The sequence below is a fragment of the Lynx rufus genome, unplaced genomic scaffold, assembly GCF_022079265.1.
Source record: "Lynx rufus isolate CCGP_SWC_20201006 ecotype Redwood Valley unplaced genomic scaffold, mLynRuf1.p SCAF_2, whole genome shotgun sequence".
Classification (NCBI taxonomy): domain Eukaryota; kingdom Metazoa; phylum Chordata; class Mammalia; order Carnivora; family Felidae; genus Lynx; species Lynx rufus.
Window position 1 is genome coordinate 135435862 of NW_025814834.1, and position 15905 is coordinate 135451766.

The 15905-nt window shown below is 36.7% G+C and overlaps 1 protein-coding gene across 2 annotated transcripts in view; it reads left to right on the forward strand.

Moving 5' to 3' along the window:
* Positions 1-13248: 13248 nt before the first annotated feature.
* The window catches only part of OLFM3 (olfactomedin 3), a 43157-nt gene continuing 40500 nt past the window's right edge, over positions 13249-15905 (forward strand). The window contains exons 1-2 of one of the 2 annotated variants that reach the window (XM_047084992.1): positions 13249-13377; positions 13976-13989. In XM_047084992.1, coding sequence (XP_046940948.1) covers positions 13249-13377; positions 13976-13989 — 143 coding nt within the window. The remainder of the gene's footprint in view (positions 13378-13975; positions 13990-15905) is intronic. The other variant, XM_047084994.1, reaches the window with a different exon arrangement.

Sequence of the window (15905 nt, forward strand, 5' to 3'; positions counted from 1 at the left end):
GTATACTTGTAAACACATCCTCTCAACTACATGGTTATTTATTTTGTGTTCATCTTCATTGTTTTCAAGATGAAATTTCAAATACAACTTTTCTTCACTTCTAAGAAATTTTAGTACTCATTTAAAGTGGATTAATTTTAAATTTCTGTTTCCCGGTAGTGATAGTCTCTGAATGGTAAGAACTTTTGAACCTCTTCCTTGGTTAGAAACATGTTTGTTTTGGAGATTCTCACTCTCATTTCTCTAGCAGAACTGAACTTGTCCTTGTCTTTTCCTTCCCCTTCCTCCTTTCTTCTGTTGAGTTTCCTTAATGTTGTCCATACACATTAGCCTTCACTTAGTTCTACCCTCTGTGAGTGGGCTTCCTTGGCCCCTTCTACTCAAAGTATTGTCTGTAGACCAGCACTTCTCTATCACCTGGGAGCTTGTTAAAAATGCAGGATCTCAGGCCCTGCCCCCTACTTCTGAAGCAACACCCACATTTTAATAAAATCCCCAAATGATTCATATGTACTTTAATGTTTAAGAACCACTATTCTAGAAGATTCCCAAGCACATTTTCTGCAATTTTGTGAAATTTAGAGGACAGTCTTGTCTCTGCATCTAAATTCACAAAGCTCTTTATCAAGTGCCCCCTCCTCTATCTTTCCACTAATTCTTATGGGGACACCAAAATATCCTTCTCTCCCAGCTGTCATTTTCCTTCTCACCCCTCTCCTCGATATTTATTGCATCTTTTCTGAGTGATCTCCCTCTAAATATTAAAGAGGCCTGGCATCATTCCACTTTCTGCAATTCTTCAAAGGCTAGTAGTAGTAAGATCTGACCTCCTTGGAGAACCACAAGCATCTGCTGGTTCTTGCTCCCTCCCCCAATCCCATCTTCTCCTTCTTCCACCCCATCATGTACTCTACATTGCCCCACTCCAAGCTAGAGTTCCCTAAATGATATGTGACTTTAGTGGTACATTTTCACATTCTCTCCCCAGAGTAGAATGGCCTTTCCTTCCTGATCTATGTGACAAATTCTACTGAGTCCACCTAACCCTATTTTCCCCTGAAGCCTTTTCTATCCCACCTGGAATTCTATCCCACAACAGAATTAATAGCTAACCTGCTTTGTGTTCCATTGCATTTTGTACATACTATACATCACACTATATTGAAATATTGTTTATAGATATATTTCTCCCTTGTTCTTATCAGTACCCAACCAGAACATGAGATCTTGAATGAGAGTTAATTCTATTAATCTTTCATCTCTAGCATTTAGTGTCTAACATGTAGAGGATGATCAATGAATCCCTGTTGGATGCATTAATGATTCACAATGAAACAAACCCTGCTCCTGAAATAATTTTAAATGTACGTTTATAGAAAACTTTGACTAACTTATATATGTTTTTTGATAGGTACTAATAAATACATTATTAAAGGCAAAAATATATAGGAGAAAAAACTTAGTTTTAATCACTGATGTATATATTCATCACTCTTGGAAGAAAAATTAATGAGGTTCAGATGGATGATGTACCACCATTCTTGAATAAAGTTAGGAGTTGTTCCCAGTTTTGTTTTTTTTTTAATGTTTATTTATTTTTGAGACAGAGAGAGGCAGAGCATGAACGGGGAAGGGTCAGAGAGAGAGGGAGACACAGAATCGGAAGCAGGCTCCAGGCTCTGGGCCATCATCAGCCCAGAGCCCGACGCGGGGCTCGAACTCACGGACCGTGAGATCGTGACCTGAGCTGAAGTCGGACGCTTAACCGACTGAGCCACCCAGGCGCCCCAGAGTTGTTCCCAGTTTTAAACTCAGTAACTTCTTAAAAACCATATGGACTGTAATCAGAGGTCGATTATAGCCTAAGCATGTCTAAGCTATAGCCTAAGCTTGAATGTTACAGGAAATTTTGTTTAATTTTGTTTCAAAAACTGAAGGTGTACAGAGGTAAAACATAAAACTTCATATGTGAAGTACAAAATATTAGAATTAACCAAGCTTAAGTTGCAGACCTACAACCTAAGCAATAGTTAAAAATTGACAACACATCCAGGTGCCTGGGTAGCTCAGTCAGGTAAGCGTCAAACTCGATTTCGGCTCAGGTCAGGATCTCACAGTGGTAATATTGAGCTCCATATTGAGCTCCACAATGGGCTCTGCACTGAACGTGAAGTATGCTTAAGATGTTCTCTCTCCTTCTCCCTCTACCTCTCCCTCCCTCCAGCACTACCTTTTTCTCTTTCTTAAAAAAAAAAAAAAAAAAAAAAAAAAAGGAACACCTCAGTATCTCCTAGGGAGCTTTTGCAAACCATACTCAGATCCTACTTCAGTGCAGGACACCTAGAAAGGCTCAATCAAGTTCAATGAAAGTGAAAGAGAAAAATAGCACAAGAAAAAAGAAAAAAAAGGGAAAGGGGTAAGAAAGAAAAGAGGATGGGTGGAGGGGGAGAAAAGAAGGGCACAGAAAGAGAGAAAATGCATTACAAAGACAATCTACTTCCAATAATGGCAAATATTCAACATTTTCTTAAGTGAGGTCTCTGCAGAAAGCTATGCAGATACATAACAAGAAGACTCTACCCTAGAATTAAATTTTTAGCTGTATACTTTACCACTCAGATTATGTGTAAGTATTAGAATTCAAACTACTCCTTGTTGATGTGTGCATAAAATTTTGAATACTATTTTCTTGATGATGCAAGGTCCTTCAGAAGCTCTGATATTTCTATTTGTCTCCCTTCTCAAGAAAAATGCTGTTTTCATAATAACATCATTTTCTCTTCATAGTCTCTTTACACTCAGTAACCCTATATTATAGTTTGGGTAAATATCATGATTTTATTTTATTAATCAAAAGAGAGGTCAAAATGTATTAAAATACTATGACAAAAGATACATACTGACAAAGGGAGGGCTGAAGTACATAAATCTCTACTATTTGAAGCACAGAACCAAATTCCTTGTGGCTTAAATTTTCTATTATTAAAAGACCCATAATAAATTACAGTCCATTTCCCTGAGGGAATAAAAAATTAAGAAATTAAGAACTAGACTTTTAAAATTAGCTCAAGCACTATTTTTTTCCAGTGAAGTTTTTCCTGACCATTGTATCACGTGGTACTAACCCTTTCCTTCTTTTTACTGCACCATATGTTCATACTTACACGACTGGAGCCATTCAACTCAAATGTGCATAACTCTTTATGTACGATTATAGTCCCAGATTGGTAACTTACTCAAAAGATGAGGCTATATCATACTCATCTTTCATTTTTCAGTGTAGTCCAGTTCTTGGCCCAAAGAATGAACTTAATAAACATTTAATGTATCCAAACCTTTAAGAGTCAATGAAAGTAATAACCTACTGCTGCTTATGTTTTTCTAATGACAGAAAATAATACATAATTAAACTGGAAAACATGCAGAGTATTACAAAGCTGAAAAAAATCCATTTACTTTCAGTAACAAGAGATAACCTTTGTCAACACTGTTTTCCTTTACTTATCTATTGTGAAGTTCGTATTTTATATGTGTCACTTAGGCACTTTTAGATGAGTGTTTACAAAGGGAGCTATTTCTAAGTTACTATTTATGCCTCCTCCTAAAACCGTTTTTAAGGTTAATAGTTCTTAATTGCATCGAGACAAAAAAAGGACAAGGCAATGAGGTAATAATGAGTTTGTACAGCTTCATCTATGTGGTGATTGTTTCAGTGACCTGCCCTCTTCTGTTTTTCTGACCCCCTTTTATATAACTGTATAACTCTCACAACACCTTCAATGACAAAGCACGCCTGATTTGTTTCAAGTCCAGATCTTTAGACATTTATGTTTATGTTTGTCTGCCCAGAGATTTCAAATCACAGAACAACCTTGACCACACATACTGATGAGGGGGCAATGCTGACAAATAGTATGGCTAATGCTGCTACATGAGAATTAGCTCTGCAGAACTCCTGCTATTGATGAATTTGACGTGAATTTGTTAAAAACCAGGCTACAAACATAATCTTTGATACTTTGATGTTTGGGGTTATTTACCACCACCAGATTTTTGGTTCCTGCCAAACGTACATTTCAAATTTCACAGCAGAGATAAGCTTTATCAACTTATGACAACTTTTCAGAAAATTGCACATTTAAGGACCGAATTTCATTCTTTCATGCTACCCCTGAAATCAGTCTTCTTTCTGATAACGAGGCATTTTTGTAACCTCTTTGAGATTTCTCTACCTGGACTATTTCTTCCAGAAAAGGTTTTGGCCATAATTTAACATTTCAGTCTGCCCTGGTGATTTAAGTAAATTTTTAAAAAACCCTGAAAACAGATTCCAGTGAAAATGAGCAGAGGCTGAACTTACCTGACAGTCAGCGTCTTCCTGGTGAAAGCTTTGCTCTGTCACACTTAAAAATAAACTCCACAAGTGGAGATGTGTTATTTTCCATTTTTGTGCTCAGCTTTAAGGATTCATTTACCAAGAGAATGTCATTGACTAAACTGTAATGCTTCCCCCAAATAATACCAATTCTTTTTTTTTAAGAGACAGAATTGCAATCAGCCTTTGCTACAATACAGTGTGTTTGTGTGTGTGCACAACAGTCAAGATCATACTTAGAATGTGACTGTTGGGGTTCAAATAATGGCCTTGCCATTTATTAGCTGTGTGACCTCAGCTAGCTTAACTTCCCAATGCCCCAGTTCCTCATCTGGTTTTAGTAAAAATACACATTAAACAAGTTCATATAAGTCAAGTTCTTAGAACAGTGCCATCAGGCAGGCTTACATAGGCAGCTCAAGGCTGCCTATAGGATGGGTACACGTTTTAGACCCTTCCTAGAATACCATTAGCAGTCATTCTCTGTGAACCAACCACATTATAATCAAGAGTATTTTGCATTTTTAAAACTCTTAAAGACAAGCCTTTATATCGGTAGTTCACCACAAAGTTTGATGATCTTCACCATTTTATCACTAACAATTTCTATCTTTCTTCCACAAAGATGGAGAAAAGATAAACATCTTTTGCACTGGAATAATGATGATTAACATAGATTGGAAGCGCTTGGTTTACCAGGTCCTATAAGTGCTTTATATGTAGAAGTTTATTTCATCCTTACAAATGCCTAAGAAATCAGGTTTTCTTATTGTCACCAATTTACACACAGGGAAACCAAGACTCAGAGATCACAGAGCCAGTAGTAACAGAGCAGAGACTGAGCTGTCTGTGTGACTACAGAGACAGAAGCTGAATTCTTAAGAATGGCACTTAATTATGGAAGGGACTGCATGGGAAATTCAGTTTAATACCCTCATTTCCCAGGTGAAGAATCTACAGCAAGACAGTGACTAAGCTCGTGTAAAATCAGTCTGGGGGACTTAGTCCGAGGGCCTCTCTGTCACACCACTCTGCATCCTTCTTTCCTCTAGTCTAATCCTGGATTTGTATTTCCCCACTTCTTCAATGTTGAGTAGAAAGTCAGGGGGAAAAAAAAAAAACACGTTTGCCCTGAACATATTCCTCCCCCACACATCCATTTTTTTCTCCTTTGAAGTAGCAACAACAGCTGCCAACCATGATCCCCCGGGCTTATAGAGCATCAGTGGGCTTCACAGATGAAGGCAAAGATGAAAAGACAGAATCCCTCCTTTAAAGAACTTTGCTAATGTTTTTCACTCTAAATTCATTCTTTCATTAGTGAACACTTTTAAGACAACTCTGAAAGCTCAAGGCAAGAATAGCAAAACACTGAATTCTAGGAGCTACAGGTGGTCCCTAACTGATTGCCAAGGGCCAGATGAAGGGGAGTTAGGTGAATGGACACTCAGGTCTCCATCTTCTGTAACTCATTTTATTTAAACACATCCTTTCCAAACTTACGATCTCTTCCACCTTCCCTAGGTTATTAAAGACAAACTTCATTAGCCAAAGGCAAGAGGAAAAGAAAACCACTTCCACATTTATTTAGGGTTCCAGTGATTTGAGCCCTTTAGCAAGAGGAGACATAACAGGAGTTAGAGACTCTATTTCTTGGCTTAGACCCAAAGTGTGTGCATTCTAAATCTGAAATTGGGAAAGAAAAAGCATTCCTAACTATAAGCATAAAGTTTCAGTATTTTACAAAATTGTTTTAGTCACATAGACATCCATCACTCACATAAAAACACATGCAAAATGTGTATATTACACAGATTTGTTTTGCAATAAAATAGGCTCTATTTTAACTTCACACTGAAAATGGTCTTTTAAAACCAAGGGCAAGTCAGGAAGAAAACAGTAACATTTTCATTTAGTCATCCATTTAATAAATACTTATTGAGAACCTACTATATTCTGTACTGTCCTAAGCACTGAGAATGCCCCAGTGAACAAAATGGGCAATGTTCCTTCCTTCCCGAATCTTCATTTCTAGTGGAGAAGACAAATAATAAAGAAGATGAATATAAATAAAATATTTGGGAATCTAACTTGTATTAAGTTCTAACAAGGAAAAAAAAATAAACATCAAAAGACATTAGAAGTAACCAGATAAAAAGAATAGAAACTTGAGATGGCATGGTCAGCAAAGACCTTATGAAAAGGTGATCTTTGAAATAAAACAAAAAGGGCTAGAGAGATTGGATTTCACCAAAGAGCAAGTCCAAAGGTCTTGAGTTGGAGGATTATCTTGTATCTCAGAGAAAAACACCCAGAAGAGCAGAGTAGCTCCAGTAAAGTTAACAAAGGGAAGAGTTGTAGAAACAAAATCAGAGAGATAAGAGGAAACCAGATTACGTACAACCTTACAGTTCAAGCTAAACATTTTGACTTTTACCATGAGCTAGATAGGAATCTATCAAAGAGTTTTAAGCAGAGGGATAACATAATCAGACATATTTTAATAGAATCACTCTGGTTTGGGGAGTTAAAAATGGACTGATGTAGTACAAGGTCAAAACCAGTGGCTTCTATAATCAACTAAATGAGACATAATGGGGACTTGGAGCAGTACGGTGGCAGTGAGCATGGTGTAAAATGCTGGATATATTTTGAAAGTAGAGCCTAGAAGATTTGTTGATGGAACTGGTAAGAGATGTAGGAGAAATAAAATAAGGTTAAGTTTGAAACCTTTCTAGTCTGACCAACTGAACCACAGAGTTCAAATGGGAAGACTATAGGAATATCAGCATGCATCTGCTTTGTTTTGCTGTTTTGCTTTGTTTTTTGGGTTTTTTTTTGGCTTTTTTTTTTTTTTGGCTTTGTTTTGTTTGCTGGAGATGGGGAAGGAGCTCATTTTTTTAACATGTTCAATTTAAGATGTCTATTAAACATCCCGGTGGAGATGTCAAGTAGATAATTGGATATACAGGTCTGAATTGATAGAAGAGGTCTGCTAGGAAGAAATGAATTTGGGAGTCATTAGCATATAGATGAGGAAGAATCAACAAAGAGATTGAGAAAGATAGGTCAGAGAGTAGGAGGAAAACTAGGCAAGTGTGGTATCCTTGAAGCCAAGTGAAGAAATTACTTCAAGGAAGAGAAAGTACGAGTCTAATGAATGCTGCTCATCGGTCAAGAAAGTTGAGGTCTAAGACTTGACTGCTAGATGTGGGATCTTTTAGCAATATGGGATTATTGATAGTCTTGATTAAAGTAGTATCAGTGGAATGCAGAAGTACACACAAAAATTTGATTAAAATGAAAGAAACTGAATGGTGATTATAGACAACTCTTTCAAGGGGTATGCTGGTAAAGATGTGAGAAACAGGAATAAATGGATAGAAGTAGGATCAATAAAGTACTGTTTGTATATAAAATAAGGGATATAAGGAAGTGATCCATTAAAGAGGGAAGACTTCTTGATGTCAGAAAGAATTAAGAAAGCTGTCTTTGAGTAGGTCAGATGAATGTGATCTAGGGCAGTCTACTCAAAGGGTAGTCCAAAAATGGCAGCATGTGCATCAACTGGTAGACCATGAGAAATGCAAATTATGTGGTCCTATGCTAGAGCCAAATAAGTAAGTATCTCAGAGAAAAACACCCAGGGTCTCAGGTGGGACCTAAGGACCTGTCTTCACAAGCTTTCCAGGTTATTCTCACACGTGACAGTATGAAAGGTATTGATCTAGTGCAAAGGGGAGGGATCAATCTTACCTAGGAACACAGACAATTTATCTCTAACAGGAGGAAAGGTGGTGTATGTGGGCATTGGTGAGGTAGCTAAGCAGATATGGTAGTGGGACCTTATGGAAATTCTAATTACTCTGACTTTTCCATGAAGGAGGAAGCAAGATTATTGGTCCCTTTTTTCCTGCTTTGAGTTGGACTATTAGTTCCAGAGACACAGAGTGACTTTGTGTTGCATAGCAGAGTTGTATTAATCTCCTCATACACTCCAAGTCCAAATCAGCTAATCCTTGCAAAGATATGCTTCCCACCTTTTCAGGGCCTGATCTTCTTTAAACTGATCTACACTTTCTGCCCCTGCCTCAATCATGCCGTTTCTCACCAAAAATAAGGTTGCCATTTACAGAGCATCTGCCATGCTACAGGCACTTTCAAATATATTCTCTCCTTTAGTCTTTCAATATATTCTCATTCTCTCATTCAGTCCTTCCACATAGGTTCATTTATCCATTATTTTACACATGAGAAGGTGTAGACTCATAAATGAAACTGTTTACTTACCTAAACACTTACATACCATGACATCCGGGGTATATAGCATCACCAAAGTGATTTCAACACAAGCACTCTATTTTCCTCAATTTTATGCCACTCTTCCTACTTTTCCTACTTAGGTTGCTAACAGGAATCCATTTTGTTTTTTCCAGAGGTCACTTTGGTTTAAGTGTTCTTTTAACCAACCAATGCATCTTTCAGTATTCTACTCAATTGTTACTTTCTCTTCCCCTCCCTCACCTCCCCCTGCCATTTCCCTTCTCTTTTCCCCTTCCTCCTCCTCTTTCATCAATTTCTTTACTCCCTACTGTATCTTTACAACTACATCTAATATGTCATTTTCCTCTCTTAAACCATCCACAAAGTTTAAATATTTTAAACTACAAAAATAAAGTACAAGTAGTCTATTCTTTCTTAAAGTTTCTACTGTAAAACATGTAATATCAGCCACTTTCTCATTTTGCCTAAAGTCAAACTTTTTGGTTTTCTATCATGTTTTATGTGGCCATCAGGTCTTTTCACGTGTTTACTTTTTCAGGTCTGCCTAAGCTGGGTTCCCCAAAAACCCACACACAACCACCAAATAGCCCCCAAAGTAGAAAGCGTGTTGAGCATTAAAGCACTGTTAAACATTTGTGCTCCAAATCAAGGAAAAAAATTCTAATGACAGAATATGCCAATATTATTTAAGCTTACCTATAAATCTTCCTTGGTCAATATTTGCTTTCTAATTATTATATAAGTTTATCATGAAATATCCTCTAGGTAATAAAAAGACAGGGTAACATAAAAAATCTAATGAATAAATATATTAATCAATATTTAGCAGCAGTCCATGAGCAGTAATGCACTGTTGTAGGTTTTATCGTTATTGACCTACACTGAAACTCTGAAAGGAAAGTAGGTGTGTAGTCAGGTCACATTTTCTGTTAGGTTACTAAATTTAGTAATATCTTCACCATTTACTAGTGACAGAACTTTTTTTTTATTACTTTTCAAGAAAAGTATATAGGATATCATATATAGGTAATTAAATCTAGACATTATCTAAATGTCTAAATAAAATTGTTGGTAGTTTAGGACAACGTGTTCCTAAATTAACCATTTTTGTCATCTACGTAGGACACGTTATTTTTACTAGGCCCTTGTGGTCTAGTGAAATTGACTCTTTTCTGAACTCCATGTGTAGGTATATTAACAACCAGGGATTCTCTCTACCATAGGCAACTCATATCCAGTGTGTGACAATGAACTCTATCTTCTCCCCAAGTCATACTTCTGCTTGTATTTCTTTTTACATTTATTTGAGAGACAGAGAGAGAGCACAAGCACAGGAAGGACAGAGAGAAAGGGTGACACAGAATCTGAAGCAGGCTCCAGGCTCTGAGCTGTCAGCACAGAGCCCGACGTGAGGCTCAAACTCACAAACCTTGAGATCACGACCTGAGCCAAGGACGCTTAACAGACTGAGCCACCCAGGCACCCCTACTTGCATTTGTTATCCTGCTGAAGAGTATTCACCGCCTAAACCCCAAATCTGAATGAAATTCCTCCGGGTAAATTCCTCTCCCTCTTCTATCTATTCAGTCTCTAAGTGGTGTCAATTCTACCTTGAATCTTTACAAAATCCATCCTTTTGAACTCCACTAAATTTCTTATTCCAGGACCCCATCCTCTTGCCTAAAATATGAGAATATGCCCCTAAGTGACCTTCCTGTCTCTGATATGCTTTGCTGTTCCTGCAACACCCATTTGTCTATCGTGCATCATAAAAATGTCAAAGCAATAATAATTTGAGATATAAATCTCAGTGACTAATGACTTCACTGTTTTGCTTAAAATTCTTGGAAGTACAGAGAAGATAACTCACAAACATCTTTGGACGACCCTGAAGGTCTGGGAGCTGGTCACTGCTAACATTTCCAGACTCACTCTTGCTACTTGTTCCATCACCACCTTTCACACTATTCTTATGAAACTTCTGTAACTGTGGAGTTTCTTTCCCTTAAAATAGGTTGTGACATGGAAAAATCACTTCCCCCATCTGCAAACTAGAACTCAACTTCCAAAATGGAAATTATAATGATAATCACTTCACTAGATTATGAGAGCACAGCAAACTATTTAGTTCTTTACAAAGAGTAGCTATTTTATTTCCCACAACTAATAATCACTGTAACTTAAGCATTATTTCAATGTGTGCCATTTAAACCTGTTCTAAAAACAACACATTATAGATTTGATGTTGTAGATAAACACCATTGAATCATAAATTTTCACTCTTGTTCTGTTTCTATTCCTCAATTACTTGCATCTATGGGGAATTACAAGAAGCATTCCATTTGTTTTGTGTTTTTCTTTATTCCTTTTTGAAAAAAAATGTTTGAGAGAGAGCGCATGCATGCACTGGTGTGCAAACAGGGAATAAGCAGAGAGAGAGGGAGAGAAAGAGTCCCAAGCAGGCTCCACTCTGTCAGCGCCTGACACAGGGCACAATCTCATGAACTGTGAGATCATGACCTGAGCAGCAATCAAGAGTCAAATGCTTAACCAACTGAGCTACCCAGGTGCCCCTCTTCCTTTCTTAAAAATGTGCAAATAAGAGCACTGGTTCCCCCAATATTCAATCCTATATTCTTCTAACGATGCTATTATTTTGTTGACTCCTAGTTCATTAATAACTGTAATTACCATCTGCTATGTTGCATCTTAAGTTATCCAGCAATTGCATGTATTAGTTTTCAATTTTGGAAATTAAGCTCTTGAAAAGACACTTCCTCTCCTAAATCAGGTATTGTTCCAGGTGTATTTTTCTAATAATTACATTTGTAAGTCTACTTTGCTTTTTGTTATTGCCACATTCTAATACTAATGTAAAATTTCAGTCCTTTGTATGAATACCCTATTCAAGGCTAAGTGTAATATATAAACTAATTTACTTTTATCCTTGTTGATTTCTCATATGATAGGATTTTTGAAAGACACAAGTAAGTAATACTTGGTTTTCTAGGCCTGTGGTTAAAAAAATATGAGTCAACTAATATCATTTGGATAGATTTTGAAGGAAAAAAAAGAGCCTAGATTCCTAGTAATAGAAGCAAGGAAGATTTGAAAAGTGTCTCAGTATTCATCTTAGTTTAAAGCTCTTTTTGAGAATAAAGGGCATACACACCTGTGTAAATATGTATCTCTTTCAATTTTATTAGACATTTTCTTTATTTCTCCTGCCAAAACTGCTTATGAAAAATATATATCTTTGGCTGAGAATTCCAGCTACAAACAATTCCAGAATTCTCCTAAGGAATCAAAATAATATGTTTCCTTCTTATAACAGGTTCCTTTTCATTTAATTTTCATTCATTTTTCCCTTCATGCCTCTCTCTACATTTTTTATTTTAAAACACATGCAAGACAAAGGCCTCTGATTTATTCCATTCAGGACCTGAGATTTATATATGGGCAATTCGTAGTATTTGTAAAATAATAATAATAATAATAATAATAATAATAATAAAACTACCCCTAAGGCCCAAATTTAATATACACATTTGCCAATGGAACTCTAAATAAACAGATCATTGAATTTTAAAGCTGGAACGGGCCTTGGAGAGCATGGAGTCCAAACTCAAAAACTGTAAGCCAAAGATTCTAAGTCACTGGCCAGTCACTCAACTAACCAGAGGAGAATAGGACTAGGCCCGCAGACTGTGAATCCAAGTTCTAGGATCTTTTTTAATAAGTCACATGTTCTCTCATGACACGGACTTCTGGTATCTTTCATTCCTCATAAGGTAAAAATAGAGTTAACTGGGTTTGTCCTGTGTCTGAGCAACTAGGAAGCACTCATTCTTAAAAGCAAAACTGGGAACATATGAAATTTCCATAACAGAAGCTTTCCTCTAAGGCTGCATTTTCTCTCTATTCACAAGTAAGCTGCCTAGGGTAATGTTCTCTATAGGCAGTAGCTATTAATCTTTGACTTTTTTTTTTTTTTATTAAGAGTCAACAAAGTTAATTTTAGGTTACTGCTAAAAACAAAACCAAAAAAAAAAAAAAAAAACCTCTTACTCTCAATAACTGATCATCTTGGAAATTGCAGACTTTGTTTTCATGCTCTGCCTAAAAGTACTCTGTCTATGCTGGGAGAAATCTGTAGATATCAAGTTTGATATTTGAAATGTGCACTTTGGCAGACCTCCATCTAAAGGTGTATTTTTTATGAAGGATTAAGAGCAGCTGATTATACTCACAAAAACCCCAGAGGAAACAGACTCTGTTGATGGTAACTGCCTACAGTGGAGCAGGAAGAGCTCAAGTTTCCCTCTCCCTCCAACCTTTGCTCTGATAATTACCAACCAAGCCCTCCCAACAATATTTCATTTGATGAACCAGCAAAGGAAAAGGAAGCGCAGGGCACTTCCCACGAGGGTGGGGGAAAGAGGTTCTGTGAGCTTTCCCTACTGATTAGAGCTGGGAAAGTTGATCTCTTTTCATGCTGTAGATGAGGCGTGCTGCAGTCACGCCTCCCGCTGCCAGCCCAGCACCGGGATCTTAATCAGTCACTATGAAAACTCATTAGCTCCACAGCAATGAGTCCTCCACTGCTGAAGCTTGGCGCTGTGCTTAGTACCATGGCAATGATCTCAAATTGGATGTCCCAAACTCTCCCATCCTTGGTAGGACTGAACACCACGAGGATGTCGACGCCAGATACCTTAGTAAGTCACTCCAGTGGGTTTGGCCATCTTGGGAAGTAAGTGCATTAAATCAGTGGGCTTGTTTCTGTAAACTGCAAAGGCTGAGATTATGCTTCTCTATTTACAGGGCAGCTTCAATGATACAATATTTATGTGCTAACTTTAGTCATGGATATTTCTTTGTGAACACTTTAAAGTTACACCAAAAAAATAAATGGACTGTCTGAGAAATTAGCTGTGAAAGGAAATATTAGAGTCATTAAATTCTCAAGAATGATAAGCTTTAATTTAACTATACTAATCTGAGGTTTGGAAGGATTCTTTAAGAAATATGTTTTGTTTTTTATTATTTTACTTCTTTTAATGTCTGTAAAATTCCCCTAATAGAATACATTCTATGTAATCTAATTTTACTATAGCAGTCTCTTTCCTTGGAATTCAATTCTTGTGACTGTTTGCAATGCCTTTAGTCTGAGAATCAACTTCTTTTAAACACAAATAAAAAACCTCAGCAATTTAAAGCCTGCCAAAAAGACTTTAAGAGAGCTAAGAAACACAAGCAATATATAACTCACTTGATAAGATCATCTCCCTTTATTGTTTTTTTTTTTTTATAAAGACCTCCTATCATAAGTCTAGCTCCTATAGTCTTTGTTTACCTAAAATTAATGTCTTTTTAGCCCTTCCCACAATATAGCAAAGTCTTTTCTGGTAATTTGAACCATGGTTTACTTAGCAATACTCTAAAATCTTTCTAACAAAAGGTTTTTCAGACAGAAGTTACAAATTCAAACAGAAGGAATATCTTTGGAAAATAATTTCCCTGCTATCAAATAAAGGATGCAGAAAATAGTATTTGGAGCTCTTTCTCGTTTTATTTTTATCTATTTTTACTACTGGATTATTTGTCAGTAGTAAAAACTCAGATACTAAAATAATGGTAACCCTACATTTTCAAGAGTTATTTGCATTACTAATAACTAATCTATCAATGTGCAATTAACTGAGGAGAGTCAAATCAAATTAATTATATAATTTACTAGATTCACCCAGTGCTTAGGGTACCAGCAGAGCACATATGAGGCACACTTTGACCCACTTTTATGTACCTCCCTTAGGTCACTTATGTCACCTCAGCACCTCTATGGTTGAGTTTCCCCTCCTTACCTGTATGATGTATGTATGGCAGGAGGAATGTAAAAAGATTTCTAGTTACAAAGAAAGCATGATAGGTCATCAATAAACCATTATAAAATCAATTTACATTATATAATATATACTGTGCCCAATTTTCTCAATGTTCAAGAACCTTACAGTTCTCAGCACCTTAGTTGAATTCTTTCAGAAAATGAATCTAAGAAATTCATAAATGAGTCATATTCCAAACTTGGTACCTTGGATCTGATATGTATATTTTTTTGTGTATAATGAACACTGGTTTTGTTATTTCCTATTGTTGTTAATGGGGGAGAATCAAATTTCTAACAATATGCATGATTCTTTTAGGACTTCTAGTTATGTAAAGTTACAGTTAATTCAGTTTCTTTACTTCCTGATTAGTAATCTGTTGTTTGAAAAATGTAAAGCATTGCTATATTTGCTTCTGATACAATCAAATTTTCCTTTGAGTGCCAAAAAAAGAAAAAAAAAAATCAGGAAAGTTTATACTCTTCACTAAAAAGAAGAAACCAGCTTGCAAACTTTTTTTAAAATGCTTTATAGACGTAGCGTACTTTATAGAAGAACAATGGTCTATGACATTTCCTTACCTTAATTATTCAAGATAATTGCTCATACCTTACAATTCCCATGGTGAAAAATGAATGAATCTGTATTTCCTAGATTAAGATCATAAAATGTTAATGCTGGAAAGGATTTCTGAAACCATCCAGGCCAGTTATCGTCACATTATTTTTGGCAGCAGTGTCTTTTTCCCCCCAGAATTAAATGTAATATATGCTGAACAAGTATTTGTTGAGCAAACCTGAAGTGGAAATCCAATTTGTAAGGCAGATCATGGGTCAAATAATAAAGGATGGGGGGAGGCATTTATTGGGCTTCTACCATCGGCTCCTTCCCCACACAATCAATCCCTTGCCCTAAATGAGATTCCTCCAGAGAAATCTTATAGCACTCAAAAGCTGAACTGGAAGTATGAATGAGCTAATCCAACAGCCTCATGCCGCAAGTAGGAAGAATGACCCAAAATGTGGGACTGAACAGATTTCCCCCAGCTGGTGAATGACAGAGGCAAGGGTGGACGCAAGTCACCTGGCCACAGTCCTGTTCAGAGAAATGGTCTCCTTCTTCATAAGTCCCTGCCCCTCCTGGCCCTGGTGTCACAGTAGGCTCTTTCTGCTCTGCTCAGGTGGTTTCCCATAATCCTGGACTCTACCTCCCTTAGACAGAATGGTTAACCATACACTTCATCGTAGGTTTGGTTAGGATGTCCTGCACCTTTCAACATTCTTGATCTATGTTCTCACTTTATACAGTCTGAATGGGATGAGCCTACAATTGTGTAAACATAAAAAAAAGATGTCTTAAAA